General features: G+C 40.6%; 2 protein-coding genes across 44 annotated transcripts in view; one reads left to right on the forward strand and one right to left on the reverse strand.

The window, feature by feature from the left end:
* TASOR2 (transcription activation suppressor family member 2) overlaps positions 1–24,435 on the forward strand; it is a 252,793-nt gene extending 228,358 nt beyond the window's left edge. For 39 of the 42 annotated variants that reach the window (XM_057498129.1, XM_057498132.1, XM_057498130.1 and 36 more), the window contains 9 exons: positions 649–891; positions 4,003–4,876; positions 6,674–7,097; positions 10,272–14,126; positions 18,578–18,703; positions 19,588–19,741; positions 20,711–20,816; positions 22,847–23,028; positions 23,556–24,435. In XM_057498129.1, the coding sequence (XP_057354112.1) occupies positions 649–891; positions 4,003–4,876; positions 6,674–7,097; positions 10,272–14,126; positions 18,578–18,703; positions 19,588–19,741; positions 20,711–20,816; positions 22,847–23,028; positions 23,556–23,674 (6,083 nt within the window). In that variant the 3' untranslated portion in view covers positions 23,675–24,435. Of the gene's footprint in view, positions 1–648; positions 892–4,002; positions 4,877–6,673; positions 7,098–10,271; positions 14,127–16,555; positions 16,891–18,577; positions 18,704–19,587; positions 19,742–20,710; positions 20,817–22,846; positions 23,029–23,555 lie in introns of those variants that run through there. The other 3 variants (XM_057498134.1, XM_057498155.1, XM_057498147.1) reach the window with 2 other exon arrangements.
* A 1,142-nt stretch (positions 24,436–25,577) lies between these two features.
* GDI2 (GDP dissociation inhibitor 2) overlaps positions 25,578–27,731 on the reverse strand; it is a 37,326-nt gene continuing 35,172 nt past the window's right edge. For both annotated transcript variants that reach the window (XM_057498172.1, XM_036908214.2), the window contains 3 exons: positions 26,877–27,021; positions 26,604–26,658; positions 25,578–26,516 (listed from right to left, as the gene is read on the reverse strand). In XM_057498172.1, coding sequence (XP_057354155.1) covers positions 26,370–26,516; positions 26,604–26,658; positions 26,877–27,021 — 347 coding nt within the window. In that variant the 3' untranslated portion in view covers positions 25,578–26,369. The remainder of the gene's footprint in view (positions 26,517–26,603; positions 26,659–26,876; positions 27,022–27,731) is intronic.

A 27,731-nucleotide genomic window follows, 5' to 3' on the forward strand; every position in this document is an offset into this window, starting at 1 on the left:
AGTCAACTGTCTTCTCCTCATGTGCCTCCACCCTTAGCTGTTTCCTTCCTTCCATGTGAGAAGCAAAGCTGAGCATTTTGTAAGAGATATGGGCACTTATAATAGATTTGTAGAAATTAAATTAGTTGAAGACTTTCTTCAGTGTACCTTCCTCTGTCTTCTCTTAGAAGGTGATTTCTCAGGTGGTCTTCAGTATTTAGGAGTAGTAACATGACTATGACTATACAACCTCTTTTCTGTCCTGTGATTGTCATTCTGAGCATCACATGCTTTCGAAGCTGTGTTGCTCTGTCATGAATTGAATCACCCATCTCCCAGTGCTGTGAAATAGCATATTCAGTCCTACCTGCCATTTCAGTCCGGAAGGATTATGCAGATTTTTGAAAAATTAAGTCATGCCTTGTTTTATAAAAGCTAATGATAATTTTCTTCTTCACCTGCCACTTAATAAGTTAATGTTTTTATATTTATGTGAGAACTTTTAACTCCTGCTTTGTTAAAACAATCTTAATGAAATACCCAACATTTTATATTTTATTCCCCATTACTAAAGTTACCCCCCAGAAAACAAAAGAAATAAAAGGAAGAGCTGTGCTGATCAGTATTCAAGCCCCCTACCCCTTAAAAACGGTGTCTTTTTTACATAAGGTGCTGAAGTGCTGACTGCACAGTTTGTACAGACAACCAAATTGGATAGGAAAAACCAAGAAGCTCCTATTTCTAAAGATGTTCCAGTGGCAACGAGTGCTAAAATGGCAAAGAGACAAGAGAAATCTCCCATCAAAACTGTTCCAAGGGCTAAACCACCTGTGAAGAAATCTCCACAAACACAGAGGGTAAATGTAGTAAAAGGCAATCAGAATCCCAGAATCAGAAAGCAGCCACAACCTGGTAAGAAATACTCTTCCTGTAAATTTCAACACCATGATACAGACTAATTGGGATCACAAGATAGTGTATTGTAATAGGATAAGAGCAGTTGAAATCTAGCAACATATCTTGCTATATTCTTTAATTAAGATACTAACAAGACTAAGAAACTTGTTTTCCTATTGCACATAAATTTAAAAAGTGCAAAGATTCATGCCTTCATAAAATAGACCCTACTTTCTAGTTTGCATAAGGCCTGAACCTGAACTGTCTATAAGAGTTAGGGTATAAATGGCCTTTTTTTTTTTGTGACTGAGTGCACAACCAGATATTATTACCTGACAGTATTTTTGTGGACCATAAACAGTAATAAAAAGTAGAAGGTTATAGGTTTATTTGTCCAAAGGGAACTGTAAAGAGATTGTCCAAAGTGGTCAGTAATCCAGAATCCTGCATTTTATTTTAAAAGGCATTAAATTAATTTTAGAAACAGTTTTACTTTTCTAATTTTACTTAAGTGAGCAATTAACTTTAGTTATCCGAACAAACAACTAACTGCTCTAGTTCTTGTATTTCCAATTACTAGACATACTCTCTTGAAAGTTCTTTCGCCACCATGGGCTTCACCTCCAGCTCTTCTAGGTCCAGTCCCTCCTTACTTACACCTCCCTCCTGTGACGACAGCAGCTGTTGCAGTCTGCAGTCTGTAAAGTTTACTTTCTTTTCGGTGTTGAGTACTATTGTGTTATACGTGTGTTGTTTTTTTCATTTGTTTTAACAAAGACTTCATGGTCTCATACCTTTATATTTCTATCAATTTTGTCTCTTGGATTCTGTTTCTCCCTGGGCTATGAAAAAAATCTAATTTTTAGTGGAAATTCAGGGAAAGAAACTATTGTTGAGGTGATGTTGCTATGGATGAGCTTTTTTTTTGAAGTTTCTCTAATATTTTCTTATGACAAGATTTTTTTAAAGTGTATTATGTCACCCTAAAATGGATACTGTTGCACATTTGGCATCCATGCCAAATGCAGGCTCTTCTGCTTTCTCTCAAGGTGGTTCATGATGTGGTTGTTGCCCACGTGTCCAAACTTCCCTCCCTCTGTCTCCTGTCCTGCACCCTCCCCTCATTCATCACACCTGTTTTACTCTGGGGCACTAACCTCCTCCCTCAAGTCAGCTCAGTTAAGTCCTGCCTCCACATGGAGGCATTTCCTGATGCTCTCACCTTCACTGATGTCAGTTTTATTTTTGTGTGTGTTTGAGGACATTATGGAATTAAATTCATACAATCATTTGTGTCTTGGTCCTGTCTTTCAATGAGTCTGTAAACATGAATGAGCATAGATAAACATATAATGCTTTGCATTTTTGCTGTGTCATCTGAATTCTTTGTACTGAATTGGCGTGCAGATATTTAGAGACTGATTAATGGGAGGAGGTATGAGGTAGGTATTGGCAGAAAAGTGATCCCAGAAAATGAAAAGTTTTCAAAATGTTTATTCAGAAATTGGCTGATTTGTACTGCAAATGTCTGTATATATTGTGCAGCCACATACAATTTTGAGATTAGCACCTTTTAAATAATCTCTTAATTTTTCTTTCATTAATCAACGACATAATCTGTTTCATTTTCTGTACTTGAGATATCAGAGTTAAAGAAACAAAGGTTTGGTCATTTTGTTACTGAAATAAATGATTTTCTATCCTTCTGAAAGTTCTTAATGTGGCTTTTATGTACTGAACTCTTTTTTTCATATATACTTCACTTGGTGTTGTCTTATCTGTACTTAAAAAATGCTAGATTATCGATACTGTGCTTTTTAGACAGAGGGCTTATAACAGTCATTAAATGATGGGCTTGAGACTGTACATTCTTAATTAAACTCAACTATTTTTCTTGACTTCAATAGAGGATTCTTTATATTGGACCTTACTCAAAAGTGATGTTCTGTTTAAGAGCCATAATATTAATGAAGATAGAGTGAAAATAATGTCAGTAAACACATCAGATCATAAAATGAGTTTCATGTTTCCAATACACCCATGGAGCTAATGCAACGATTCTCTGCTTTTGGTCAGTTTCTTCTACTTGGCTCCTTAGGTTTTGTTATTTTAATCAAGACTGGACAGTGGTTGATAAATTTTATCCTCCCACCATTCACACACACCCTTCTTATTCTATTTGATGACCTTGTAGGCCAGAGTTTTCTTTTTCTCTTTAAATGTGGTAGTCTTTGGCTTTCATGCAGGTTAGTAATTACTTTCAGGCCTCCTGCTATTACAAAGAGTGCAGTTGGCTTTTCTGAATATCCGCCCACTATAGGAAATTGTTGCTTACTGTTGTAAAATTTGTCCTTCAGGGTAACTTCAGTTAAAGAAGGCTGAATTAAGGTCCTGAGAATCCAAGTAAGCCATTTCAGAATGTCAGTTTCCTGATAAAAGGCATATGGGTCAGTTTGATTATCTGCAGAACAGAGAATTATCAGTAGATAGGGAGATCTGCTATTTTATGGATAGGATACCAAGATAATGTTTTCAGTACAGAAATTGAAGTTTAACAAGGTGATGAAATTAATGTGATTGTGAATACTTTTAAGGACTTTTATAATTTTTTTACTCATATCACATATAATTAAACATCAATATGGTTAAAATCATCTATTTTGAACTTAGGTGAGTTATCTAATCATTTGGTAAGGGAAATTTTTAAGAACCTACATTAATATACTATAATGTACACTTCAAACTTAGAACTTCTTAAATTCCCACTAATGCTAAGCTCTCTGAGGGCAGGACTCTGGTTTTGTTTTGTCTTCCTCTGTATATTTAGCTGAGCCGTATGCCTTGTATGTAGTTTAGTACTTGTATTTTTGAAAGGTGATTTCTTTTTGAGTTAGTTGCACATTCCTTAAGAATTATTCCTCTGGTGAATACAATATAAATAGATCTGGAAGTTGAAAGAAACCTCAGTCTGATAGTAAAATTTTAATATACAATCTATGCAGTATATCAAGGGGTTTTTCTTGAATACATTGACTTAACCATTGATTTTCACTAAGCCATATGATATGGCAGAGAATTAATTCTATGGAAATCAAATGTTATATGTCTTTTTCTTTTACACTGAAGCCAAAGGAGAAACTGCTTCACAGCTTCAGTCAGAAATTTCATCAGATGGTCAAGAAGATGCTATTAGCATAAATACAGCTCAGCCAGAAAGCATCACAGTGGCTCACGGAGATCCACCTAAAAACTCCCTTGCCAGCTGTGACTCCCAGGCCCTGAATATGTTAGCTGATCTAGCATTGAGTGCTTCTGCCTCCCCCACACCATCATCTGAGCCCAGAAAGCTTCCCTGCCCCTCTGGACTGCCCCCAAGTGAGGTTTTGCCTTCTGAAGAACATTCTTCGCATGGTACATCTGACCACGAATATCACAGAGGAGCCAAAAGTCAAAAAGATGGGCCGTTACCTAAGCTCTCTGCTGATAAAAGTAATCCACCGTTGGACTCCACTGTCGACCAGGAAGAAGGGAGCTTGATTCCTAGCACTCAGGCCCCTGTTGGCACCCACTTGGCTCTTCCTGAGGAAACATTGAAAAGGCCTGACGCAAGCCAGAGCTCTTTTGTTGCTGTGGAACATTCCTATGCCCTACTCCTTGCAAAGCATTCAAAGAAGCATCTACAGCAGAGAGTAGCAGGCCCTGCCTTTGCTAAGAATGGCACAAAAGGCCCCGAAGCAGGAACCCCAGTGGGAAAAGTAATGCCCTTTCGGCACCAGCAGAACACCTCCCCTCTGCAAAAGCTTTCCGAGGACCCATTACTCCAGCGCAAGAGCAGATTGCTGTCCTCCAGCCCGAGAGATTTTTACTGCTCTCATACTGTGTTCAGCTGTGATGGCTCCTTTAGGGTCACTTTCACATGTGAAGCAGAATATGTATTCAGTTTAGACAGCAAGTATACCAACAACCCACTGGAGAAGGCAGTGGTCAGAGCATTACATGGGTAAGTGGTGGTGCGGGTAAGGTGGTGGTCAGAGCATCATGTGGGTGGGTGGTAGTGCAGGTAAGACTGTAGTCAGCGTCACGTGGGTGAGTGGTGATGTGGATGAGGCGGCAGTCAGAGTGTCACGTGGGTGGACAGTGGTGCAGGTGAGGTGGTAGAGCATTACATGCATTAAATAGTGCACCGGGGTGTAGTCAGAGCATTACATGCATTAAATAGTGGTGCAAGTGGATATAACCGTGTTGAGTAAATGTTGTGTTGGGGGTTACTTGTGCTGAGCTTTGGAGAAGCAGAAAGCGGGTGTAAGTCCAGTAACTTGTATTAATATCAAGTGGTTTGATTTACCGTCAGCCATTGACTGTGACTGCATGGAGAACTTTAGCAAGGTAAGTTCAGCCTTGTGAGTGCCTTTCCATTTTAAGATGCTCCTTTGTAAACCTTGGCAATCTTTGAATTGTAATATTTAAGTGAGCACTCAATCTAAAATAGTAAGATGCAGAAATAATGCTTTAAAGACTGAATTCCAGAAGAAACGTTTTAAAAATTAGTTGTAGTTTGTTAACTCAGTCATGTTGCAGTGAGTGAGCTGTCTTGACAGGCTGTTCCATAAATCTTCGTCAAGGGAGGGGTCAAGTCAGTAAGAGCAGAACAGCTCAGATCATGGGCTTTGGAGTGTGGACTAACCTGGGTTTTTAATCAAGGCCTTCCCACAGTAGTTTCTGTGACCTAGACGTCCCTGTGCTTTGGGACAGTGCTTCTCAATCTTTACTGTGTGCACCACTCACTCTCTGCCTTGCAGATTCTGACTCAGTCTATCAGGATGGGTCTGAGTATCTACATCTCTGACAAATTCCCAGACAGGGTGATAGCCTGTGGAAAAAACTTTTAAGTAGGGGCTTAGTAATAGCTACATCATGAGGTGGTTATGTACATTAGGATTTTGCTTAGTGACTGGAACAGACTAATAAATGGTAACTATTACTGTTAGCAGGAAGCATTAGCTTTATGAAACGGCATTCATCTACTTGTTAGTGGTCTGTTTCATGAGTGACTAAATTGTATTAGACACCTTTGTTTGCTCCAGTTAGGAGCTCCCGCTCCTCAGAGCATTATTCCCTTATGTTCCCATCACTTCTCTAGCCTAAGTCCTCTGTAACTGCAGCCTGTCTCTGAGCCCTTCTGACTTATCCCCTCCAGCTCTCTGCTGTCCTTTGCCTGCAGATGGCCAGAAATGTTTTGTATCTCTCCTTACAGTTCAGGAGGTTTTCCAGAACTGTAATCTGAAAACAGTGTAGTTCTGCTGAATTGCCCACAAAGATATTTTAATCTTCAGACTTTCCCAAGGCTCTGGAGAGAGACACAAAAATAGAAAAGAAATAAGTTGGCCAGATTTAGCAAAAGCAAGGGGAGAGGAGGGTTTGAGTAGCTTTGGAACCGTCATTCCCCTAATAGAAATACGGTGTCCAGAGAGAGTCTGCATGAAATCAAAGAAGGTCCTAGGCTAGGAGTCAGGAGGCCTGTGTACCAGTCACAGTTCTACCACTTACAAGTCCTGTGATGAAAAAGGAGTCAAAACTCCTATTCTCAGTGCTCTTTTCTGTCTCTGAAAAATGGGTGGATTTGATTTATTATAACTGTTAAGTCAACTTCTTTTTACTTTATTGTTGCATAGTTGTATTATTTTTAAAATAAAAACACATTTAAAATCAAGGTTAACAAAAAAGGGACTTGGCTTAAGATACTTGACTAACCAATCATTGTCAGTGATCATTGTATGTTCTCTCTTTAAAACCACAGGCCCTGGAACACTGATTTACCTGATAACGTAGAAGAAGTGAAGCTCATACTTCATATGTGGATGGCTCTGTTTTACAGCAGTCAGAGCAAACTCATACAGTCATCTAGAAAAGTGGTGGAGCACAGCAGCCCCACGAAGTTTGTGTCTATAAATAGCACATTAGATTCTTTGGAAGTCAGTGAGTTGGAGGAGCCCCCCTGTGCAGAGAGGTGTAACCCACTGTTGGAGACTGACGAGACTCCCAGAGGTCACACTGCCGAAGTGTCCTTCCCTGACACGCACTCCTTGCTTCCTTTCATTAAACCACCACCTGCAAGAGGCTTGGAACTGTGGGTGCACAATGAGCTGAAAGAAGGTTTTGCAGGAGAGGGTCACTCAGATACCCCGGAAAGCCAGAATTTCATCAATTCCTGTAGTAACGAGGTAAGTAAATCTGAATACTATAAATGCTGATGTTATTTGTGAAGAAATTTTCATTTGATTTTTGTGTATAAAAATCACATTCAAAACAAGGCATTGGTTTCTTTTAGGAAAGTGGATTCCCTAGTAATGTAAAGGATTATAATGCTAAAAACTTAATTTCCTTAAGTGTTGCTCTGGATTGTCTGCAGGTGGAGCTTGTCTTTCATCCTGATCGAAGAAGCAGAAGTAGAAAAATATTGTGGGGGACAGGCAATCTGAGAGCCGACCATAGTGTTACTCAGTGTATAATTTGGGACAAGTTATTTGTTTCCTCTGAGCTTATTTTCTTATCTTTTAAAAGAAGTGAATAATACTTGTTATGTCTTACCTAGAGTAGTTTTTAAGAATCAACTGTGGTAATAATAAATATTAGAAATCTTTGATAAATCTTAAAATTGAATATGTTAAAATTATTTTTGAAAACATACTGGAACAGTAAATAAAATGCCAGGTCTCTTATAGATCTGTAGTTAAATATTTGTAAATATGGCAAATATGCTTTGCTCCTTTCCATTGTTCTCAGCTTATGTTCAGCCAGGCCAGATAATCAGATTTTAGCTGGAGCAAGTAAAAAAGTTGTATCAAAATTCTAAGTACATGAATTGACAGAAGAGCCACCTTGTTAAGCATTTGGCCTAGCTTTGTTCCAGGATAATTTTGCACGGGTTTGGACATCTACAGTGCCTGTTCTAATGTTGAATAAACAGTGTGTCTTTACCTGGGGTTACATGGGGTTTGGCAGGTCTGGGTGAGCCCCGGTGGTTGGGGAGGGTCTGTGACCCCCTCCAGAAGCAAACAATAGAGTGCTGCAAGCTGAGGGTGACTGGAACCCTCCGTTTACCTCAGCTCCATTAGTTCCCACAACTCGAGGAGGCAAGGGCCATTCTTGCCCATCTCCTAGACAAGTGACTGCAGCACAGAGAAGCGTGAAAATTGCCTGAGGTTGTGTAGTCAGTCAGCTTATCTAGCTAAGATTCAAATCTAGAATCAAATCCTGTGTCTGTATGTATATGCACATGTAAGTGTTTATTTATACATATGTGTGGTTTTTTTCTGAGGATGTGGTTCATAAATTTCTTCTGATTTTTAAAAAGCTACATAAAACCTAGGTAAGAATCACTGCCTCAAAATAAGAAAATATTTAGTAGTTAGGCAGACTTCAGTTACTATCTATATGTATACTAGTTTCTTATATTTTTTTGTGGTAATATATAATTAACTATCAACAAGTCTAATTTCAGAAATAGTTTTTGCAAATGTGAAATTGAGTATTAAGAAGTAGAAAGTAAGGAACAAAACAGCAGTAGACTCACAGAACCCAAGAATGGACTAACAGTTACCAAAGGGCAAGGGGCTGGGGAGGATGGGTGGGAAGGGAGGGATAAGGGGTTAAAAGGGGCATTACAATTAGCACACATAATGTCGGGGGGAGGGCACAGGGAACACAGTATAACACAGAGAAGACAAGTAATGATTCTATAGCATCTTACTACGCTGATGGACGGTGACTGTAATGGGGTATGTGAGGGGGACTTGATAATAGGGGGAGTCTAGTAACCATAATGTTGTTCTAGTAATTGTACATTAATGAAATCAAAATAAAAAAAATAAAAAATAAAGTTAAAAAAAAAGAAGTAGAAATTAGAATATTAAAGTCCATGCTCCCTAATGATATTTTAGCATAGACTTACAAAGACCTTTCTGTTGTCTTGGATATTGTGCCTACACTTCGAAGGTGAGCACACACATGTGCCACCCCCTGCCTCCCAGGGGCAGACTCAGAGATGAAGAGAATGCCATATGATAGGCACTAGAAACCAAAGGCAGGTTGCTTTAGTTGTATGTTTACTTAAGCAATTCTTTTAAATGATCAGACTTTATTTTAGAAACATTTCACTTCACCTATACGAAAACATATCAATATAAACATACCAATGTGATCACAATTTGTATTTCCCAAAGACCACAAGCATGGTGAGATTTAGTACTGTGACCAAACATTGGAGCCACAGTGTGGTAAGGAGAGTGACAGGAACGTTTTCACAAAGACTCTTACCATCAAGACTTTGCTATGCTTTATGTCTGGCCAGTCATATCCTCTTAAAACTCTGAGTCTCAGTTCTACCCTGACAGTTACTTGGGTTGGTGTGTTTCTTTGGTTAAGACAGAAATATTTTAATGAGATTTGAAAAACAGGTCCTAACTTCCAATATGATTGCCCCAAAACATGGCATGATAACTAACCATAATAACCAACCAGAACTTACAGATGTGTGGTTAGTTGTATGATCAGTCCGTTTCACCATGCTCTGGACGACACCATGCCACAGCCTTTAAAAAAACAAAATCCTGTTTATGAGGTTATCAAAATTGTCAGGAGTGGTTTTGTTAACGTTGAAACTGAATCCTTTCTGTTACTGGTTAAATCAGCCCCTCAGGTTTAGTTTCTAATGAAGACTGCACTGCACTATGTTTCTATTGCCCTGTTGAATAGGAGGCATTATAATGAGAGAAAGTGATTATCTCTACTTATAAGCAAAGAAGATAGCTAAGCGGGGAGGAACCTTTATTTACCAGAGTGGATATTGACACTTTGGGAAACTGCTTATCTGTATCTTCTGAGTACAAGAAATAGTGATTAATTTACTATTTCCTCATGGGAAAGTTCTAGATGACAGTATGTTTACTGTCTAAATGAAAGCTCGTGTTTAAAATAAGTTACTCTTTGCTTTTAAAATCATCTTTTAATCTTACTAAAAACAGTAAAAAATGAGTACTTTTCCTCCAGTGTAGCATTTCTGAATTAAGCACTGTTGTTTAGCAAACAGGCTCCTTTTTCAAGTCTTTAAATTGTAAGTGGTCTAGCCACTTTTCTTCCCAAAGGTCCATTTAAAAAAAAAAAGCTTAGTTTTGGAGCTTTCATCATGTGTATATTTAAAGAAAACAGATTATTTAGGGAGGTATTCTTAGCCTATCCAAAAGCATCTGCTTGATCTCCACCCTGTGATATTCTTATAGATTAGAAGATTCAAAAGAACAAACTAAAATCAACCCTTGGCTACAACTGTTCTTCACATATGTGAATGTTAGTTTACATGACTCTTGATTTTTTTTTTTCTACATTCATTATTTTAGGTAATTGGGGGGAAAGCCAAACAAGAATCATCAGATAAACTGGAGACTCTGAGCCTTGTGCCTTCTGATATTGGAAGTACCCAAACTAATGAACCATCTCTTCCTGGTGAAGATACAGCCTTAGAGCCACTTGATAGCACAAGAGTGACTTCTTACAATGATGGTGTCCCACAAGTCACATTCACCAAGAGTCATGATGGGATCAGCAATCAGCCAGCGATTTGTCAGAAGTCTGTGTACAGCACCCTTGAAAGCAAAGTTGGTGTTTTCCAAGCAACAATGCAAACAAAACCAGGTGCTTCACAAGGCCTAATCCAGCATAGCAGCCCCATAAACACAGAGTCCCAGCCTTCCCTAGAAGGAAAGGATGATACAGGGTATGTAATGATTAATCTGGAACCAGTTACCCTGACTTTTGAAAAAAATACCTATGTCCCAATACCGACAGAACGTGTAAATAGAGCCAGTGAACCTGCCACCTTTAATATAGAGTTGATGAAGCAAGTAGCCCCTTCCATGAGTCTTCGACATCCTGGATCCATTTTTGAAAAGGCACAGACCCTTAGGGACATGCCGTCTGTAGCAATGTCAGGACAGAAAGACCCTAAGTGCCTTTGTTCCTCCTCAGTGAGCAGAGTGGCCCCTGCTGAGGAGCTGTGTTCCTTACAGAAGGAGACTCCTGATCCAGGCTCATCATCGTCGTCTGGTAATTCAGTGGTGACTGAGGCACTGTCATTAGGCAAAAGTTCTAATTATTCATCACCCCGAGAAGAAGTGAAACTTTCTCAGGAATTTTCCCTTCAGACTCAGAGTCTCTTCAGCGTATCTCCAGAAGAGGTTACAGAGCCATCACCAATCGAAGAGGTAGGCTCATCAGCCTCTGCGTCCTTGGAAAAAAACTACGCACTTACTCGCATTCCTCCATTAAGTGCTACACCCCATGGTGCTTCAGAACTCAAGGATGAAGTTGGCCTCAGCAGTGAAAAGAGGAATTTTGAATCATGCAGTTCATTTAGCAAACAAACCAGCTTGTCTCTGAACAGAGAGGAGGTCAGCTTAGAGCTATCAGAGGAAGATTCGGACATCAATCTAACTCTCACAATATCACCACCGACAAGTCCCAGAGAAGAAATGCCAGCAGGTGAAATAGAGCAACATCAGGAGGCCCCACTATCAAACTTAGAACTTCAGGAAATGACTGAAGAAATAATTGAGTCAGAAGAGGTGACTTTAAGAGCAAACAGAGAAGGGAATTCCACTAGTTATACATCAGTGCATCCTACAGTGTCAGAGAAAGCAGTAGAAAATGAGAGAAAAAGTGGTAACTTACAAACTGTTACTCTAGTACTTTCTAAAGACACTTGTTGTGCCCTTCAGATTGCAGAGGAAGTAAATGTTACCTCACATTTTCCCTTTGGCTCCTTAATTGAAGAAGTGTCACCAGCTTCTAGTCCTAACCCCCAGGTACCAGTTGAAGTACCCCAAGTACCATCTCAGGCTGTGTCTCCATGTAGCTTAAAACTTCCTGATACACAGTGTGAGAATTGGGACAAATTCTCCCAGATAGAGGCAAGAGATTTGGCCATAACAGAAGAAAATAATTCTTTTGTGGGTCCTCCCCACCCAGGGGGCGAAGGTCACTTACCTTGGATTCAGCAAATGCAACTTTGTGCTGAAATGCCTCTCATACTGAATCATCATGGAAGGGAAGATAGATGCTCAACCCTTCCTAGTAAGGTAACTGAGGCCATTATCCCCTGTGAGTGTGATGAGGGCTTCTTCCCCTCAGACAAGGCTCCATACTGTGATAGAGAGTTAGACCAGCCTGCCTTGGCAGCCAATTCCACACATGAGTTCAGGCCTTCTCTAGAGAAATGGGTAACATCAGGAAATCCACTGCAGACAGTCAGTGTAGAAAACAGAAATTTGGACTTAAATCATCTTGTCTTGGAGACCAGTGAGCCTCCATTGAGTCCTAGAAAGATTATTGAAAATAAGTCTTTGGCTGACACATTTAGTTCCACAACTGTCCCAGGTGGTATAGAGAATGTGTCCTTCGAACAGGAGACTAGCCCTAAAAGTATTAAGAAAAGCCTCCTTTGCAGTGATTTGAAAACAAATGAAGGCGGTTACACGCAAGCTCAGTCCTTGAGCTTTGACTCTGTTGATGGAGCAGATGTTCTACAGGCACACTTGTGTTCAGAGACCCCCAGACTTGATTGGTCCTCAGGTAGCACTCCATTAGCCCATTTTACAAGACCCATGAACATAGAGCTAGGGTTCCAAACACAGGAAATACCAGTAGGCAGAGTGACCAGTTTGCTTAAGAACAGTGAAACTAAAGCTGAGTTACATGAAAAACACGGAGATCTGGGAGGTGCTGGCTCTCAGTCAAACACTGCATCTCCAAAAGGGGAACAAGAAACAGTGCTGCAGGATCTGTCACCATGTGGCACAATAAATCTGTTCAATGGTGGGCTTTTTCCCATGTGTGTAGCTGCTGATTCTTATCGACATACAGCAGTCACCAGTGACAATACCAGTATGGAGCCTCTTGCTCCTTTTGTTCCCCAACCTCATTCCCCTCTTGTTTATGGAATTTCTAAAGAGCAGATAGAAAATAAAAGCACTGGTGAGCGTCTCAGGACCAAGGAGGACTCAGAAGTCCTGAGTGGAGACATGGATGTCAGTGTGAATCCTGACATTCATAATGAACCACTTTCTGGAGACTCTGATAAAGACCCTTGCAGTGACTGCAGAAATCCCAAAGTGGATGAGGATGACCCCTGCACTTCGCGATGTATTCACACCAAGAAAAAAGAAGATGCTTCAGAAGATGTTTATGACTCTTTCCCAAGCCTAACCACTAGTGATAACAAGGATTGGGGCTGCTCAAATCAAGTTCCAGGGTTAGAGACAAGCATTCCTGCCAGAAACCAGTCAATTGGATTAAAGAAAGAAGATAAATGTGTGCCATGTTACATACAAATCCGAGATCTCCATGGCATCCCCAGGACTTACGCTAACTTCACCGTAACTAAAGAGTTCAAAGATACCACGAGAACATTGCACAGCTCGAGAAGGCACTCCAGTTTCACTGCGAAGTGTGACTTGCTCAGCTTCTGGACAAATACTTGTCAGGTGGCAGATAACCTCACCCAGAGTACTTTAGATCTGGAATATCTGCGTTTTGCACATAAACTAAAACAAATGGTGAAGAGTGGAGATTCTCAGCATTCTGACTTTTCCAGTAACGTCTTTCCGGAAGAGTCGCCCCTCCAGATCACTGCTGGAGCTTTTCCTTTAACAAAACCACCTGAGACCCCTGTTCTACATCCTGCATCCCGGAGCTGGAGCCCCCTTATAGTAACAGTCACACACTCAGATGCTGGACGGCAGGGTCAGCACATGAGAGACCTCACATCCAGCAATTTAGACAGTCCTTCCTTTTGGAAAGAGAGGTGTGATCACAGTACACAGCATCTTTCAAATTCTGAAAGAAATCAGGCTGTTCCATTACATCTCAACAAGCTGAAATACAACAGCCCTTTGAAAGAATCCCAGAGCGATATTTCACTTATTCTCAGCGAATATGCTGAACTTAATAAGGTGGTAATGAATCACAGCCAAGTCATTTTCCAAGATAGAGAGTCCAGTGTGGCTTCTGGAGAAGCCACGCCTCAAGAGATGTGTTCATCCTTGCCAAGAAGGCCAGCCTCCTATGAAGACATGATTACAGACTTGTGCACCAGTCTGCATGCCAAGCTGAAGAGTGTGGTCAGAGAGGCTTGTAAACGGACTTTCCTGTTCTACCTCGTGGAGACAGAAGACAAGTCATTCTTTATAAGAACAAAGGTAAAGTGCCGTATTTTCTTATACTTCATATTCTTTTGATTGCCATCTAATTTTAGTCTACTTTAGAAATAATAACTGTGGCATTTTTGGCCTCAGAAAGAATCATGATACGAAGTGGCATTTAAATTTCACAGCTGTCTTTATCTGCATACACAATATTATGCTATATTTGTACTATATCTGAAGATGTGTATGATGTTCCAGAGTTAGTATGGTGATTAATTTTCATAAAGTTACCAATGTACTCTTACTCAAATGTGAACAAAGCCTTCCAAAGGTAAAATTCAGATTTTTAAAAAGTTATTACCTGTGTTCCCCCATTAGTATGGACAGTTGAGAGGGGCCTCTTTTGGTTTGGGATGTACTTTTTAATTTGAATATTAGGAAAGATGATGTTCTGGTGAGAACACAGTGTTTATATATAAATGATTTAACCATGGTAAAATTCTAGTTTGGTGGGAGCCAGAATCTGTCTTCATTTCTTCGTTAGCTTCCTTATTTTATCCTCTGTTTTGGGAAAAGACAACATTCTCTCTCTCTTTTCCCACTTTTAAGATAGAATTTCAGGTTTATGTAAAGGCTGCAGAAATGGCACCCTTTGCCCATATACCCCCACTGTTCACTTTCCTGAGCCATTTGAAAATGGTGGTATTCATGGCATCCTACCACCCCTTACAACGTATCACGTTCAGGCTATGAGACTGCGGCTACTGTGCCAAGGTGGTGATGTGTGTGTTACCTGAGGGAAGGGGCACTTCTGTATGGCCACAGCCTTGTGAGCTAGCTTTCCTGAAGCCAGGACTGAGCACGAAGGCAGGGTGCTCATCAGGCCCCAGGCACCACCATCTTTCTGCGCTTCACATATTCTCCTGGCTTGTCCTTTCCATTGTCTCTCAGTTCCCATGCGTTTGGGATGGTTCTTCTGTCATTTCTTATCATGTGACCTTGCCAGTTTTGAAGACTGTAAGCTAATTATTTGATACGATTTCCTTCAGTTTGTGTTCATCTGTGACTTCCTTGGGATTTCTGCATTTTAGGTGAGAATACCCAGATAGAATGTTCTCGCTCGGTGCATTCTGTTGGGAGGCACACGATGTTGATTTGTCCCATTCCTGGTGTATTATTAGCCTTTTTCACTTGGTTAAGATTGTTTCTGCCAAGTTCCTCCAATGTAAAGTTAATTAGTAAGCATGTTTAGTTACCCCCAAGTGGGAAGAAGGTACAACAGGACATGTGAATATACTGTTCCTCATCAGACTTTCACCCACCAGATTTAACATCCATTGGTTGTTTTTGCCTGAGTCAGTTATGACAGTGATGGTTGCCAAAAGGTGACATTCTAATTCCATCATTCCTTGTGCATTTTATTAGCTGGCTTTCTGCTGTAGGGTAGAGCTTTCCCTTCCCTCCCATTTACTTACTTATATCAGTGACAACCCGTGGTCCGTATTATTTTACTCAGTTACCACCTGGTCCTTCACTATTTTAATGCTCAGATTGTACCAGACCCAGCCAGGGGGTACTCCTTTCGGCTGGCTCTGTGTCCTTTCCGCGAGTCCCCAGAGTTCTTTGGCTGCCTCCTTCCTCTGTGGCGCAGCACAGTACCACAGGTACATCTCACTCCTGGCCCCAGCCTTAAAGGCAGTGTTTCGCTGAGGAGCCGTGATCCTTTCAGAGAAGACTAGCACTTGAAATAGAGATCTGGGCAGTGGGTGAACTCAATGCCACTGGCTATCACTGGTTTAGGTCCTCCCAGCAAGCAGAGCCGGGAAATGTTTGTATGTGTGTACACATGCATATGTATCTGTGTTTATGTTTAAAAAACAAGCAGGTGCACACATCCCCAATCCAGCCCATCTCCATCAGGCCATAGCCTACTTTGCCTTCTCCAGCAGTCAGAAAGTGGCTACCATGACCCCTAATGTGCCCGCTGCTTGGCTTGCTCCCCCATCCCATGTGTAACCCCACTCCAGGTGCAGCCCACAGCCCCGTTCTCTCACAGGGGAGGGAAGCCCTCCCACAACACCTGCCCTCTTCCTCCTCTTCTTTTTGGTACCTGTTTTCCATCCCCAGTATGCGCAGGTGAGCGGAAATGTTGCCTTTATGATCTGGTCCTTGCATTCTAATGGGACAGGAAAAACATTGATAAAGAAGTACACAAATAAATGTGAGATTCACGCTGTGGTTAGTTTCATTGTGCAGGGCTTCCACACTGGTTCGAGGGCAATAGGCCAAATGGCCTCAAGGGAGGCCAAGAACCTTTTCTTTGATGAAGTGACACCAATCTCATACATGAGGTGTGGACAGCTACCTGAGAAGCCTTTGCTCTTGAGTCACCTGGCTGCTCTCCACACACGTAGTTGATGCTTGCATAAGGCCAGTGTTAGGGCCAGAGTGCCTGTCACTGACATGTCCATAACTCCCCAAAGGCTGCGGAAGATGCCTGTGCCTCTGCTGTGAGCACCTCAAGGAGCACTAGGCTCTGCGGAATGCCGGTCCGCCGGGAGGCTGGCTTGCAGGCAATTCAGTTGGGGAAGCCTACAGGACACTGCTCAGACGCCGTCCTGCTGGCTGCGAGTCTGCCATGACAGGAGCTCAGCGCTGCGGGTGAAGCAGAAGGGGTCTGCGGAGGTTTCCCAGCAGGGCAGTGTGCCTGGGGCACAGCATTTACTGTCAAGAAACAAGTCTGTCCATGATGGCTGAGGGCTCCTATTTTATATCTTTTAAAAATGATTTTAAAGTTTTCCAAACTTAAGCAATCTTATCTTTTGTGTAGCTGATTATTTTTCCTGTCAAGGATCCTTTTGGTTCTCCACGGTTCTTCCAAAATGGTTGCCAGATTTGTCTCCCCAACCCCCAGCCCCACTTGTCTTTGTTCCAGTTTCCATGCCCTCTCTGTAAGCTGTGTTGTTGGATGGGAGAGCATTAAACGGCCTTCAGTCTTTTCCTCCAAAACTAACCTGCAATTTTTTTTTTTAAGCTTGAATTAAAGTTAATTTTGTTTGGAGAATTAGTAAGTCAGGGAGTGACTTTAGTTTACATCCTGGCCATGTCTATTTTGCTACAGGGAGCAAAATACCTGATTTCCTTTTGTTGCCTCCTTCTCAAAAGCAACGTAGTATCTCAGTTCTCAGACCCTTTTCAGAGCACAGGTCACATAGGAGACAGTGGGGTGATAAGTTTACCTCTGAGCTCTTCTAGGGTATCAGGCGCTTGTTTCAGTAATGAAGGTTTGTTTCATATTTTATCAGTTGGCCACCATTTACAACAGAAAATAAACTGTGCAGAAGTAACTTCAAGTGAGATAGTAGATAGACTCATTATAAAATAAACTTGAGAATAAAGTACTATCAGAGCAAGCAAAATGTTTGTAAAAGCTCACTCGAAAAGTCATCTGGGTTCCTCTTCTGTTCCAGAGCTTCCTGCGGCATTCACTAGTGATGGGACAGCAGGCTCCATTTATGTGTAAGATGGAGAAGCCCTTCAGAGTGCTTGGCAAAACAGCCCGAACGCCACAGGGCTTGATGAAAATGTTGAACTTGTCAGAAAATTTATTCATTCATACAGTTTACTACTAACATAAGTGAGGGCTGCAGATTCATATTTAGATATTTTGTGGACTCTTTGTTAAAGAAATCTGTGTAGGAATTTTTGAAATTATATTGTAATACATTTTGAGTAATGAATTAAAGTAGTCAAAATTTGAATTGTTTTGAGGTCCAAGGGAGACTGACCAAAAATTTAACAATTTTCTTATAAAGGAAGTGACAAGGGATGGTCAGACAGAGAGACTGTGGTATAACTAGGAACATCAAGGCGTGCAATGTAAACTTCCTGAATTCTTTAGAAACAGCCTCAAAATCAGAGTAGGACAAGGGGAAGGAATTTTCCTAAATTACACTTAACTTTCCCCCCAATCAGGCATATTACAGAACTGTTCCATGTTAAACTACATCTTAACCTATCTCCCATTGTATTCAAATACCTAGACCCAAGGGACTGTTGCCTTTCTACAAAATCATTCCTGTTAATGATTCTCAAAGTAATACATAGGTATAATAGGTATTATTTTCTAAAGTTCTAGAAACATTTGACTGGACATGGCATTTTTAGAGTAAATACCTGCATTCCCGAGGTAATTCCCTTGAAAAGGGTGAGACACATGTGTATCAGCCTCTGATTAAGAAGAATCAGCCTTTGATACTTTATGGACAGAAAAGACTTACTTTAAATGCTCTGCCTTTTAATAAACTTCTAAGTCCAACCCAGTTGTTAATGATACCCAGGAGCCATTTGTTTTTTATGCAAAATCTCATTCAATAGTAAGACAAACTGCCATTTATATGGCCTTGTTAGGGGTATAATTTAATAATAGGATGTGTTTTTTGATGTAAACTATAAAAGTAGTTCTGTGCAAGTATCCATTCTTAGTGGCTATTTGTAAATTTCAGAGTATTTTGAGGAAAAGCGGCCATGCAGAAATTGAACCTCAGCATTTCTGTCAAGCTTTCCACAGAAAGAATGAGACACTAATCGTCATCATCAGAAATGAAGATATATCATCACATTTGCATCAAGTAGGTTTGGAAATAACTTTGCAACAAAGGAATGTATTTCAGGCATTTTGTTATTCTATAATTATGAGACTCATCACTGCCTTTTTATTTAGGAAGACGTTAAACATTACCATTGAGTCTAAGTGGTAAGATAACAGGGTTGAGATGATGTACTTTAGGATATTGTAATATTACCAAGGTGTTTATATGACAAACTGTGTTTCAGATAGTTGTTTTTATAGTAATAACTAAGGAGAACTACAAGAGGAGACATTGGTAAATTTTCTCATCTGAGATACAAACCAAATTTGTTGGAGTTTTGTTGTTTTTACAAGTGGACTCAAATATAAGTCAACCACTTGGTGTATTTTTTGTTTATAATCAGCCCTCTCTCCTCCATTTGTCACTACCACCCGTCATCTTGATGTCACATTATCTTGATGTCTGACAATAAAAAAATCTTGCTTTGCAAGGAACTTGTCTTTTTTGTTGTTACAATATTTAAGCAAAAGTAATTGCTTGTCCTAAGAAGATCCTCTGGGTGAGGACTGGGTAGTCCTGTCAGGTGGTGGTGACTGAACCCCCCAGTGTTGGCACATGAAGGTGGAGACGGAGTGGTGGTGTCAGCTCACCACCTGCCTTATTACCTTACAGGTCCCCAATCTCAGGTATGCTTTTCCCTCACTATTGCAACCATTAGAGTTGTAGGCACCACTTATAATTAATTTTAATGAGCTTGTAGCATTGCTGATGACCTGAGTTAATATTCCTTAGGTGTAGCAGAACTGCCAGTCATCAATGTTAAAGGTATTTTCAGCTGTTCCTGGATCTTGAAATCTTGATGAAAATGACAAAAGTGACCCAATGAACTGATCTTCACTGGGGGATCCCCTTATGTTTAACAGATTCCTTCTTTGTTGAAGCTGAAGCATTTCCCCAGTGTCATCTTTGCTGGAGTAGACAGCCCTGAAGATGTTCTTGATTGCACTTACCAAGAGCTGTTTCAGACAGGAGGCTTCATGGTATCAGACGACAAGATACTGGAGACTTTAACATTAGGTTAGTCTCTCATTTTCCTTTCTTGTTTCTTTGGGATCTAGTCAAATCAGTTTCCTCACCCAGTGACCCAAATATTATTTCATCAAAAATTATCAACTCAAAATCAAGGGCTTCGTTTTTGCCATGTTATGCTAAACACTTTTCATATAATTTTATATAATTCTTATTTCAAAAGTGTGCATGCCCCTAAACTTTCAACTGGTCATCCTCACCACCAAATCTGCTTCTAAGTTCCTTCTTTTCAGTAGTGCAGCTCAATTCCTGTTCATAGAAATTTGTTGGAGTTTTGTTTTTACAAGTGGACACAACTTAAGTCAACCACTTGGTGTATGTTTTGTTTATAATCAGCCCTCTCTCCTCCATTTGTCACTACCATCCGTCATCTTGCTGATATGGAAATCTACAAAAAGCTACTAAAAGTCACAATTATCTACTTCGGCAATCATACATACTTCTCTCAACACTGAACTGACGAAGAATGTTAAAGCAGAGGGCAGACATCGTTATGGACCAACAAATCCTGCCCTACCTCTGATAGCACATTAGAACTGACTGTGGATGCTGCTTCTGTGTTGGAAGGATATACTTTAACAAGCATGAATTTTGCATATATCAGTAGATTGAGTAGTTAAAACCTGAACCTGTATCTTCTCTATTGCAGCTGTGTTCAATTGTGTTCCATCCACATGATGTATATATACCTTCAGAGCTTTAATGGCTAGTAACTGCACTGCCTCACATCTCCACACAGCTGCTCTCTCCCACAGATTAGGAAGGAGGACTCAGTTAAGGGGCTCTAGGCTGCTGTGTCTTTGAAAGGCAGTGTGGGATCCTGCCCAGCTCTATGTGGCAATGATGGTATACATTCAGACATGGGATGTTATTTCCACAAGTCATAATTACTGGGCTTTGGACAAGCCAAAAACCCTGAAATACATCTTCTCTTGTCAAACTTACTCTATTCTGTAGTTCAACTGAAGGAAATTGTCAAAATCCTGGAGAGATTAAATGGGAATGGAAGATGGAAGTGGTTGCTTCACTATAGGGAAAATAAAAAGCTCAAAGAAGATGTAAGGTAAGAAAGACCTTTCTGAAAGGTGAGGCCTCTCTGTGTGGGGGTTCTTCCCCTTTTATAGGCGAGGAAATTGGGTAACCATTTCAGGGTAAATCATGTGGAAATGGTTACCGAAAGAGCTGCCCTAAGGTAAGGATAGGCTAGATGCCAATCACAGTATATGGGTCTGGTGACTATGGTTTCGGTTGTTTTTGTAGCAGAGCTTTCAGTGATGGGAGCTCATAATCAAGAGTTTGAGGCACTGATTTTGAGTAGCACTTTCTAGACTAACAGAAGACATAGGAGTACTAAAATACCATATAGTTAAAGGTCTGGCTGTACTACCAGGAACTGTAATAAAAAATAAGTGGAACTTTGAGTTTGTCATGTTAACAAAAGTTTTTGGATATTTATTCATATATTAAGTTGCCACAGTTGTAAGGATGGAAAATTTAGACCAGAATGTACCCTTGATTTTGCCCTTAAACAATAGACCCTATGTAGGCAAACCTCCTTAAATGTACACCTGGGATTTTTAAAGGAAAAATATTTACTGATTGATTCCTTGGCTGAAGAGACCTGTGGGTGGCTTTTCTGCATCAAAGATGTGTCCCCAGGTTCTGGTGAGGCTGGGAAAGGCAGAGTGGACACAGGGCCTTGGAGCTCGGAGATTGCCAGCCACTTGCTAAATGATGGTGTCAGGCACTGGTAGGTGTTTTACATTGAGCATCTTGTTCTGACTTCACACAGAGGTAGAGTCAAAACAAACCTACTGTACTGCTATGGGAGTTGAAGCACAGAAGATGACACACCTGACCCAGGCTTCACCCCAGCATATACTCCTTTCAAATTAGTTATTTGGTTTCACCTACTGCTTTCAAGGAAAACATACCAGGGCAAGAAGACAGCTGACTCTGGGGCAGCGCAGGAAGTGTTGAAAGGTAGCTAAGAACAGAGGTTAGGAGAGGAGCTAACAGGAGGAAGGAGCTGGCAGAAGAGAGAGGCAAGGGCAGGCAGGCAGGCAGAGAGGCCATGCCCAGGAGTTCCCAGGGAGGCAAGATTTAACTAATTAGATAATTACAGAAGGAAATACAGCAGGCAGAGTAAGAGCTCATTGGAAAACATATCCTTTGACCTTGGGGGCCATTTATCCAAAACTAAAACCAAAACCCTGGCTTTTAAAAACCAGTATTTCTCCAAAGATGTTATAGCCATGGGTGGTTATCACTAACTACAAAACCAGCCTCAAATCCATCTCTAGGCAAATACAAGAAACAGACATATAGATTACATAGATGTGTGATTTTCTTAAATTATGCAAATAATGCTATACCAGTTCATACAGTAAGTAAAAGAATATAAAATGTTTCTGTTCACAGAAGTAAGGAATACATGTAAAGGTTGGTATCATAAAACTATTTGCAATATCATGTGAGCCATACAAATTTATACAGACCAGAGATAAAGCCAGAAGGGAATTCATCCTTACCATGCTAACAGTGCTTGTTACTAGAGCTGTGGAAATTTGGTTTCCCGCAGCAAGCAGGGCTGAGGATTTGAGGTGAGAAGATAGGAGAGATGGAGTCAAGAGCAGAGGTGGAGACATTAATAATAACGATAGGTAGTAACAGGATTTTAAGAGAGGTGAGAAAGTCTAATGACGTTGGTGATTATCTGACCAGAAAGCATCACAGGTGCTGCTGTTACACAGGATGCAGTCAGAGGCCACTGGGACTTCACCACAGGCTTATCAGGCACCACTGCATGAATGGGCAAGTGTCTCTCTTGCTTGGGAGGAGGCCCTTTCTTTTATAAGCCTGTTTTTTTTTTTAAAGATTTTAAGTTGTAATGTTTTGAAGGACTCGACAGGGACGTCTAGGAAGCCAGGTGTGCTGTGAAAAAGAACAAAGGAGGGAACAAGGATCTCAGGTGTCTTGATTGTTTTAACTTAAGGTTACACTGAGGATGTCAGAGGGGTATAAGGCACAGAAAACTCTGCAAATAAAACTACTGGAAATTAAATTTGGTTAACATTTCTGTGTACTTCCCAGAGTGGATCCAATTGCACATAAAAAGAACTTAATATTGAAATCCTATCAGAGTGCAAACATCATTGAATTGCTTCATTATCACCAGTGTGACTCTCGATCATCAACAAAAGCAGAACATTTGAAATGTCTGCTCACCCTGCAAGTCCAGCACATCCACGCCAGGTTTGCCGTCTTCCTGACAGGTAAGCTCACACAGCCTTGGGTCTGCTGACTGCCAGCACTCAGGCCTCGCCCAGATTGGGCATCTGTACAATGACTTCCCAGAGGGGTCATTGCATAGTCTCAGAGGTATGTACATGTACCTCCAGGGGCAACGAGGAATAACATTTAGCTTGGTGAGTTTTCACAGACATAGGTTGGGGTATGGGTACTTGGGGTTTTGTCTAGTTAATATTCCTCCAAAGTTTTTTCCATCATTGAATCATCTCTAGCAAGTACTTACTCGGTGGTTTCTGTGAATCTTGGTAGTGCAGAGAGCAACCACAGCTGTCATTTAGCAGTGCCGCAAGCCTCCCTCCCCACTGCCAGTGCCACAAAGGCTGCCCAAACTCTTTTCTTCCTGTAACCAGACTCCATTTCTTTTCTGCCTCCACACATATTAGGGAGTTCCACAAGTCTTTTTTTTCTTTAGTGAAAGTAGTTCTGCTACTTCAGTAAATGCCCATTAGTGAATTACTCACCAAAAAAGGGATATTTTTTCTTTTTACAGAAAAGCCTACTGTCTCCAGAGAAGTCTTTGAAAATAGTGGCATCCTTATTACAGATGTAAATAACTTTATTGAAAATATACAAAAAGTAGCAGCTCCGTTTAGGAGTAGCTACTGGTAAGAACTTTCTGTACCTCTCCCATGTGAACTGTAATTGACGGCAGGTAACTGACATCTGTGTCTGAGGAAACTAGTTTGGAAAGTTACATGTGCTGTATATTTAAAATGTATGTATAGGGGTGGGTTTGCTGTTGGTTTGGCATAAATGGGAATTCCTAAAGTATCACTGATGAAATAATCTACTTTATCATTTTATCTTAATGATAGGCATTTTCACTTGTAGGGCATCTTGATTGCCAGGACAAAAGACAATATCACCTTCAGATACATAAATATTCTATAGCTTGGGGGAAGCTTTCCTTATGTGTTTTTCACTTTGCTAGAAAACATCTGACGGCACTTAGGCACCGCAGTTGCCCCTATAGGCTTTGGGCTGCAGCATTAAATATGGTTTTAAATTATTTCCGTTTTAGAAAGAATGCTTTCATGGCTATTAACTAAGGAGCTTTAACCAATAGCTTTGTTTTTGCAAACGTAATACATGTTTTTAAAGGTTTACCATCCTTGTGAAAGCTATAATCTTACACTACATAAAATTAAACATTTTCTCCTAAATAGTACAAATTTATAAACTCATTTTTACATACTCAGTTTTTGTAATAGTGCACTACAAAATCAACCTTCTGTGGAAGAAATAATCCCTACAGTAATCTTTAAAACTCAAGGCCAAGCAAAAAACCATTAAGATACTTACGATCTATTTGAAACAAGTTTTTATAACTGGTTTGTTTCATTTTTTAAATAAAGATGACTAAAAAATCATGTGACTGCTTCTGCACTTTGTAGCAAGAATGGGGATTGTAGGGAATGTTTTAACAAGCTGCAAGCAAGCTGCAGAGAGCTATGTTAGACCTGTACAGAAACTTCTTTCAGAAGTGCCAATTTCACTGTTACTTTATCAGGAGGAGGACTAACAGTCTTAGTAATTTAAACCCCAGGGTTAAGAGCTAATGAGAACTCTTAACTGTATGTGGTGCACTAAATTACTTTGAAGCTACTAAGGATGTGGAAACCTTTACTGAGTGCCTACTACCTGCTCTCTGGCTGGTGCTTGTCCTTCGGTTGTACCTCATCATCCCTTGCTGAAAAGCTGTCCAACCCCCATGAAACCATCCCTTTTCTGTGACTGTTTTACTACTTCACCAAGCCATGGGGCAAGGGTCCTGCTGCTAGAGAGACTGTGCTGTTGTCACCTTCCTACCCCACTGGCCAGACCTGTAAGTATTAGTTGTTCAACAAATAGACTGAATGAAAATGCATATGAAAATGTCCTTTTCCTGTTTTATTTGGACTCAATGCTGGCAAAGGTACAAGCTGGGTTAGTAGTAGTAGTAGTTCAAAATTTGAAGTCTCACAGGGAGGGAAAGGCTTGCTGGGGATTCACATAAGGGCATGTAGATACAGCAGTTGTTCTCAACTGTGGTAATTTTGTGCCCCAGGAGATGTGTGAGAATGTCTGGGGACGTTCTTGGTTATCAGCTAGGAAAGTGCTATTGGTATCTAGTGGCTAGAGGCCAGAGACACTACTAAATGTCACAGTGTGCAAGACAGCGTCCCACAATGAAGAATGAGCTGAATGACGAATCCACCGAACAACTGCTGCTATAAGCACAAGTACCAGAGGCGTTAACTCACATGGGAAAAACACTTGCTCTAAACCACTGGGCCAACCAAGAGTCTCATTACACTGCTCCAAGAATACAGTTTGGGGGCTACTCACCGTGAAGCCAGGTGACAGACTGTTTCCATCCCTCAGCTTGGACTTTCCCCATACTGTCAATGGCTGAGCACACCAGCTCCAATAGCTCTATCTTAGCTCTACTGAAGGACGTGCAACTGTGTCTCACCAGCACACCACTTTCAACCTCATATACGCCAGGACACAATAAACCAACCAAGAGGGAACTGGTTTCCAGAGTTCAGCTTTATTGTGCAGTACAGAAATCATTGGAGCCATTTTGAGACAGACATCACTGAAGGGAAGGCGCTGTCAAATCAATACTGCATTGCAGCTTGGTCCACCAAAGAAGCCACACCTGGGATACAAAAAAGCTTCTACATTTACCTGCTTTATGATTGGTTTCTTTTTCCCCTTTGTTCTCATCAGTTTATTAGGTTGAAACACGGCACACATGCTTCCTCCAAAATGACTCAAAATCTGGAGCTGAGTTAGAATTTTAGGCCCATATAAACCAAATGTGTGGCTATGCTACAGGGGCACTGTCATAATACTTGATGCAAAATATTGAGGTATAGGGAAAACTTAGAGATGCTGTCCCAAATTATGGAATATTTTATTTGACTTTTCAAATCTTGTAAGTCAAGAGGACAGATGGCACTCAAACTGTACTGATCCAGCTCTTGAGCAGAAGCACATAATTGCAAGGCTACGAGATACAAATACTGTATCAAGTTCTCTGCATCAACATCACATTTTTTTAAAACTGATCCTTCACTAGAAAAAAAAAAGCCAGTATTGGTTAAATTGAATAGAATGTGGTAACTTGCCAATTCTGAATAGCCACTCCATGAAAACAAGTTAATACATGATATTAGAAAGGGGAGGAGTATTTACTGGTACAGTGCTCTGCAATCTGTTTTGATTACAAAAGCAGGCCTTACAATATTGATTTCAATACAATACGCATTATTTGCCAAATCTTAAGTTTGTCCTAATTAGGTAACATGTACTGTTGTTAGTCTTCCCCATAGATGTCATTTTTCTTGCGCTTCATTTCCTCAAAGTCAAACTCTGATCCTGTCATCCTCTTATAGATGTCCTTAATGTCATCACAGGTTGTCTCAAAGTGAGTTGTGGCATCATATGTGCGAGAAATAAAGATCTGGAAATAAAAATTACAAACACTTGAGACTGTAGGAATATCTCCTGACAAAGCCTGCTAACACCCTTTTCAGATCACCACACTCACCTGGCTTTCTGTTCCCAAATCTTTTGGTACAAGGAGGTCACTGATGCTAACAAATCTGGAACGAAAAAAGAATTAAGTCAGGAGGTGAGCTGACCCCACATCCATTACGGCTTTGCCTGAAATCCAAAACCCAAAAGGTAATAAGACTGGTCAAGATGATACCCACACAGCAAGCAGCCAACGGCTGCTTTCACTCATCTTACAGAGTTCACTCCACCATGGAGCCAAAATCAATCTCTGACTTCAGCTGATAGAAATGAACACATCACTTACTTCTGTTCAACTGGTTCCAAGAGTTCCAAAGCTGGTCTGATTTCTTTCTCGGGTTCCTTGGTCTCCACAGTAGTACTAACTATGGCAATGTACTTCCCTTGTGCTGCCACGTTGTGTGCAGAGGAAATCATGCAGACATAGATATCTGGAAAAAAGTCATGCCATCTCATTGCCAAGGGTTGCAAACCACGAGCATGTGTACATACTGCTTTCACCCATATATTAGTGAGGCATGAATTAAAATTACATGGAACAGACAATATTTTCTATGCATTATAAATTATAAATAGAGGCAAACAGGGTCATATATAATATGTGCAAATTCTTATAGGAACTTTAAGCCAAGGAGATTAGGGATTTATGTGGCACTGAACTGCTGGACTTGGAAATGAAATTTCTCTTCCCACCCCTGTCACAGCTAACTGGAACCCTAACACACCTGATACCAACTGCTCTGGGTTCTTCTTCCTCTCTGAGCTTTCACAGACCCAGGGATCTGCTTGGGAACCCTTGAAAGATTACTTTAGTGTAAGTCCCTTTGTTCTAGTAATAATATCCTGTGATTTTGGTTTCTTTTATGGGAAAAAAATAACAGCTGACCCTTGAACAACATGGAGGTGAGGGGTGTTGACCCCCCACCAAGCAGTCAAAAATCCACATGTAACTCCTGACTCACCCAAAACTTAACTAACAGTCCATGTTATCAATAAGGGCTTCTGGCCAACAGTAAGCAAGTAACGCATATTTTGTATATGTGTTATGTACTATATTCTTACAATAAACAGTAACAATTAAAATTCTTATCTCCAAAATATTTCCCAATATATTTATTGAAAAAATCTGCATTTGAGTGGG

The sequence above is a fragment of the Manis pentadactyla genome, chromosome 3 (genome assembly GCF_030020395.1).
Source record: "Manis pentadactyla isolate mManPen7 chromosome 3, mManPen7.hap1, whole genome shotgun sequence".
NCBI classification, from domain to species: domain Eukaryota; kingdom Metazoa; phylum Chordata; class Mammalia; order Pholidota; family Manidae; genus Manis; species Manis pentadactyla.